The sequence below is a fragment of the Silurus aristotelis genome (genome assembly GCF_946808225.1).
Source record: "Silurus aristotelis genome assembly, chromosome: 4".
Classification (NCBI taxonomy): domain Eukaryota; kingdom Metazoa; phylum Chordata; class Actinopteri; order Siluriformes; family Siluridae; genus Silurus; species Silurus aristotelis.
Genome location: NC_139577.1, coordinates 5617137 through 5623136, shown reverse-complemented (window position 1 = coordinate 5623136; position 6000 = coordinate 5617137). Strand labels below are relative to the sequence as shown.

At 39.7% G+C, this 6000-nt stretch overlaps 1 protein-coding gene across 2 annotated transcripts in view; it reads right to left on the bottom strand.

Moving 5' to 3' along the window:
• Positions 1-2026: 2026 nt before the first annotated feature.
• The window catches only part of nrg3a (neuregulin 3a), a 365695-nt gene continuing 361721 nt past the window's right edge, over positions 2027-6000 (bottom strand). For both annotated transcript variants that reach the window (XM_083540457.1, XM_083540458.1), the window contains exon 9: positions 2027-2814. In XM_083540457.1, the coding sequence (XP_083396583.1) occupies positions 2280-2814 (535 nt within the window). In that variant the 3' untranslated portion in view covers positions 2027-2279. The remainder of the gene's footprint in view (positions 2815-6000) is intronic.

Here is a 6000-nt window from a genome sequence, read left to right as displayed (position 1 = left end):
TCCTTCCATTATTCACTGTCTCCTTCCCTTTTTCCTATCCCTTCTTTTCGTCCTTCTTCCCAACATTCATTCATTTTTTTATTAATTCCACCCAACCATTCAATAAGTCCCTCCTTCATCCTATCATTCATTCCTTCCTTACTTCCTTTCTTTCTCCCATAATTTCTTCATGCTTTCCTTCCATTCTTCCTTCTTTTCTATTATCCTCTCTTTCTCCCAACCATCCTTCTTTGTAACCCTTCTTCCTCCCATCCTTCCTTCCTTCTCTTCAACCTTTCTTTCTCCCATCCTTCTCTTCAACCTTTCTTCCTCCCATCCTACCTTCTATCTCTTCAACCTTTATTCCTCCCATCTTACCTTCCTTCTCTTCAACCTTTCTTCCTCCCATCCTACCTTCCATCTCTTCAACCTTTCTTCCTCCCATCCTACCTTCTATCTCTTCAACCTTTCTTCCTCCCATCCTACCTTCTATCTCTTCAACCTTTATTCCTCCCATCTTACCTTCCTTCTCTTCAACCTTTCTTCCTCCCATCCTACCTTCTTTCTCTTCAACCTTTCTTCCTCCCATCCTACCTTCTATCTCTTCAATCTTTCTTCCTCCCATCCTACCTTCCTTCTCGTCAACCTTTCTTCCTCCTATCCTACCTTTTCTCTTCAACCTTTCTTCCTCCCAGCCTTCCTTCTTTCTCAACCTTTCTTACCCCCATCCTCCCCATCATTTCTTTAACTTTTCTTTCATACTCCAATCCTTACTTCCCTCAGCATTCACTCCTTTCCTCCATTCCAACTAATTCATACTAAAAATCATTAATAAAGAGAAATAACACATCTATAGTAACTGTTCATGTTGAAACTGATGAATGTGTCCTCTTACCTCTTTTTTCAGCCCAATCAGGTATTGTAGTCAATTTCTCACCATCCTGTATGTAAGTGTTGTGTATAAAAGTGTTTAATTAGAGACTTGCTGTGCAGAAAGTTCTGTCCCCGTTTCCTTTCTTTCATTTTGCTCCACCACTGTGCAATGTGCAGACAAATCATCCCAAAGTGTGAGTGAAAACCAGAAACACAGGAGAGGTGGGCATGCGTGCAGAAAGAACCGAAACCAAAGAAAAAGAAAAAAGGCAGAGAAGTATTTTTCAACAAAAGATTCATTGTTGTATTTTTCCCCACATTTGGTTGTAAATTCAAACAGAAAGCATTCATCCCAATCCGAAAGTACCACACAGACATCATTATTTTTTTGTTTGTTTGTTTTTGCCACCACTCCCTCCCGTTATACCCTAACCCAATAAAGCAGCAGATAATTCACCAGAAACAAAAAAAAATAAAAACACAGAAGCTCCTCGTTCAGGGGTTGGAACTTCATTTCTCTGCTCAAAGTCTGAGCTCCGGATGGATGAGGTGAAGTGTGTAAAAGGACTTGAGCTGTTCCTATGAATACCAAACCCCTTTTGACAAGTGAGGAGAACAAAGTGAAAGAAAAGAGAGTTAGAGAGACAGAGAGAGAAAGAAAGAGAGAGAGAGAAAAAAACACCAAAGTACAAAAAAATAACTTGGACAGGATACACTTCCATAAACTGAGTGAAGTCTTGGGTCAGTGGTCCAACGGTTTGATCCCCCACTGCCTTAAGTTCCATTGGTTCGGTAGTTCAATTTCCGTTTGTCCATGTTTGAAAAGTGGTGCACCAGTTCCAAGGCAGAACCAGATGTTCCTTGGCAAGGAAAGCTGGGGAACGCAGTCGTTTCAGCTGCAGCACTTCTTGATCTTGAATACGTTTGGGAGAATGCATGAAACAAAATGGACCAAGACTGCACAATGTGGTTGTGGCTGTGGTGGAAAAAAGAAATGCAAAATAATAGTGAAAAAAACTAAACATGTTTGCATCATTCCCATTCTCCTTGTCTTTTTTTTGTGCACTTGGTCACCAACATTTCCATTCAGATATATTTATAGCCATTTATATATAGATATCTATATATATATTTTATACAATTAAAAACACCATAGAGATGACAGACTATTTGGTTTCTTTTTTTCCTAAGTAGAAGTTTCTCTTTTTAATAAATGCATATAAATAATTTATCCTTTTTTTTTTTTTTTTTAGTTCTTTTATAGACTGTCACTCTTTCAAAAAAAAAAAGCAAAAAAAAAAAGCAATTGCTATCTCAAGCCATCAGTGTTCAATAAATTTTCGCGATTCCATAAGCTTGCGTTCATCGATTTTGGCAGAACCTTCTGCAGCCTTGTTCTCAAGACACAAGGTGTGATGAAGAAACTCTCATTGTCTAGGTTGGGTCGAGTCCTCGTGCATGTCTCTGGGATCCAGCAACTGAGTTTCTGTGGGCCCACTAGGAGCCGTGCTTCCATGGCCGGTTCCGCTGGCACGAAGAATACAAACTGTCTCTTTCGCCACATGAGGCGCAGCAAACATGGTGTCATCCTGCTTCGCGTTGGCACTGGCTCTGAACTTTTCTCGAGCCTCTTCTGCTAAACAGGCGCCTTCCTTCCTCTTTTCGCCCACCCTGTTGCAGACAGGATTGGCTACGGGGTTGTCCGCTCTACTTCCGGTACCCCCTTGACGCGTAAAACTCTGGTTCCTTCCATCCACACAAGTCGTCTGCATGCACGAGGTTTCGTCTTGATGCGAGTGGACAGACGGGATGATCGGGATCCGATATGGAGCGGGGGATCTCTTTCCCGGTGAGCCGAAGCAAAGGTTCCTGGGTGGTGCCCATATTTGACAGGATTGGGAAGCTTGCATTCCTTGGAAAGTATCCTGGTGCAGCAGCGTGCCATCAGGCTTCGTCACATTCCTGCAGAAAGAGACAAAAGGAAATCAAAAAAGAACACAAAAAGAGAACGTTCGTAATAGATCGCCAAGTGGGAAGATGGAAAGACAGACGAGCATCCGTCAATCACAAAACAGCCATGTTATTCGGGAAAGCGCGACCCATTCATGTATGTAAATAAAAGAATTGCCATCCGAGAGACTAAATTGCTACCTTCAATGTTGCATCAACAAAGGTAAACACCCTCTCAAATGTGACAAACTGAGCGATGAGGCTTTTCCGGAGCGAACAAGCGCACGAGAGACCACTTGGCTTCTAGTGCTTAATTATGACATTTGTTCAGTACCCGTAAGACGCCCTTCATTTGCATTTCTTTCGGAGCTGAATGACAAAACATGACTTGGGGCTTGTTGTCTCTCCTTGAGACGTACTCACAAATTGATCTGCAGGGATTTTTGCACGCGCGATGTTTTCACGCTTGATGGAAGCCGAAGAGGTTCGAGGCTAACAGACCCCGTGCAGCATTATCGCCTCAAATCAGTTGTCGTCTGAATTATGTTCTTTGCTTCTTATCTCCTGGTAAGGAGTCATAATCCCCAACAATAACATGCACCATGTCAATATTTAACCATCTCCCTCTCCGTTTGAATAACTTCTAAATACGTTGTGAACCTCCATCAAAGGGCTCTTAATTCCTGTGAGGAAAAACTCATATCCTCCAAAGAGGATCCTTCGGAAAATCCTATGGACACATTTAAACACATTTGTGGCATACTGACGAATGCTTTATGGACAGCACGCTATATTAATCCCCAAAATATTCAATACCAATAAAGTTGTATCATACACTATAAAAAAAATCTGTATGTACAGTGGTGTGATTTCTTAGATTTTTGTATGTTTGTCACACTTTAATGTTTCAGATCATCAAACTAATTTAAATATTAGTAAAAGATAACACAAGTGAACACAACAAGCAGCTTTTATTATTGAGGGAAAACAAAATCCAAAACTACATGGCTCTGTGTAAAAAAGTGTTTGCCCCCCTTGTTAAAAAAGTGGTTTATCACACCTGAGTTCAACTTCTCTAGCCACACCCAGGCCTGTTCACAATCAAGAAATCTCTTAAATAGGACCTGCCTGATCAAGTGAAGTTCCAAAAGACCAAAAGATCCTCAAATGCTAGACATCATGCTGCAATTCAAATAATTTTAGAAACAAATGAGAAAGAAACCTGTTCCAGCAAGACAATGCCCCTGTGTACAAAGCAGCTCTATGAAGCTATGGTTTACATGGGTTGAATGCTGACTGCACCCCAGGCCTCTTCACTTATATCAGTACCTGACTTTCCTAACACCCATGTGTCTGAATGAGCACGAATCTCCACTAGCACACTCGAAAATCTAGTGGAACATATTCCCAGAAGAGTGGAGGGAATAAGAGCAAATTGGGACTAAATGTGGAGTGCGATGCTCAAAAAGGGCATAACGTTCTACCCTTATGACCAGGTGTCCGCAAACATTTGCCAATATGGTGTGTATAGCTTACTAATATAATCACCGGTCCATCTCTCTTTAATATTTCTGCCCTACACAGTGCTCTTTGCACATCTCTGCTTTCCTTTTTTCCCCACTCTTTTTGCAATGGTCCATCGATTTGTTTTGAATACAAATATTTTCTTTCCAGACTGTTTCGACGAGTTCCATCATAAAACCCAAGCTTCCATTTCCTCCGCAGTTTATTAGCAGACTTCTAGTCAACCTTGGTAGTTTAGCTATGAAAAAAAAAATATAGAGATATAAATATACGATTTTTCAGAGAAAATGAGAAAGCGTAATGATACCCATTTCAGGCAAGTACTAATCCATTCGAGCTTTACATAAGCACGAATGTATACTTTTCAGTCTCTTTTTAATGAGTCTCCTTTTTGTCAATAAAGTCCCAAGGACTCTTCTCGGATGAGTAGAATCTCATAAGCTGTGATTAATTGCGCTGCGTTTTAGATAAGATAAGGGATTCTAGTAATCTTGGCTGAAGTATAGTCAAGTTTCGTCTCATTTTAATGATGTAATCTTCTACTCAGCATGTCAATATAAATATCTCAGCTCTCTCTCTCTCTCTCTCTCTCTCTCTCTCTCTCTCTTTCTTTCTGTCATATGCTGAAGGTAGAACAAGAATGAGTTTGAAATAGAGATGGGCTCATGCTTGTCTGTTAAACTCCCAGAGAAACTGAAACTACCTACCTAACATCCATCCATCTATCCATCAGTCTATCTGTCTATACATCCATCTATTCATCACATCCTAATACACCCAAGAACCAAAACCCTGCCTTACTCGCTACATATAAGAGGATCTATGTGGGAAAAAAAAAAAGACTAAGAAGCAAACCTACACAAAAATATGTTAGACTTTAGAGTTTTAGATATAACTTTACTTTTGATTAAGCTGATAATTATTATGAGTACACATACTATATGAAGAAAAGATTGTGGACTCCCGATTGGTATGTGCTTTTGTAAACATCCCATTCCACACTCGTTCCAATAAATATTGAAGTGTGCTTTTGAAAATCTGTGTGAGATTCGTTCAGCCACAAGGGTGTAAGTAAAGTCAGGCTCTGATGTAGGTGAGAGGAGGAGGCCTGGGGTGCAGTCAGCATTCCAGTTCATCCCATAGGTGTTCAATAGAATAGAGATCTCTATAGCGGGAGATCTTTCACTAAAAGTCATGTAAAGCATATCGTTTTATGGAGCTGGCTTTGTGCAAACGCATCAAAATCCCAATAAAATTGTGTGCCTCCAGCTTTGTGCTCGTTCAGAGAAGAAACACATATGACTGAAAAAGATAGATTGGGCATATAGTGTATGCATATAAAATACTAATGATTGTGTAAGTTTTATACATTTCATTTAGCAAAATTTCTTTTAAATATCCATAATATATTTTTTTAAGATCCTAGGAATTACTTGTAAACCAGTTGTATAATGTTTGCTATACTGCAGGCTACAAAGATGTAAAAGTTAGACGGACATAGAAGACTGAAAGTATAATCATTTTTTATAAAGTATTTCAAAAGTTAATTTGTCCTTTAATTGCTTATGATTATGTAATATTGACTTCAGTGTTGAATTTGCATGCGGTGAGTTAGCAGAAGCAATCAAGTCAAGAGGTTGTGATTAAATGAGTTCAGCAATTTTTTGAAGAATG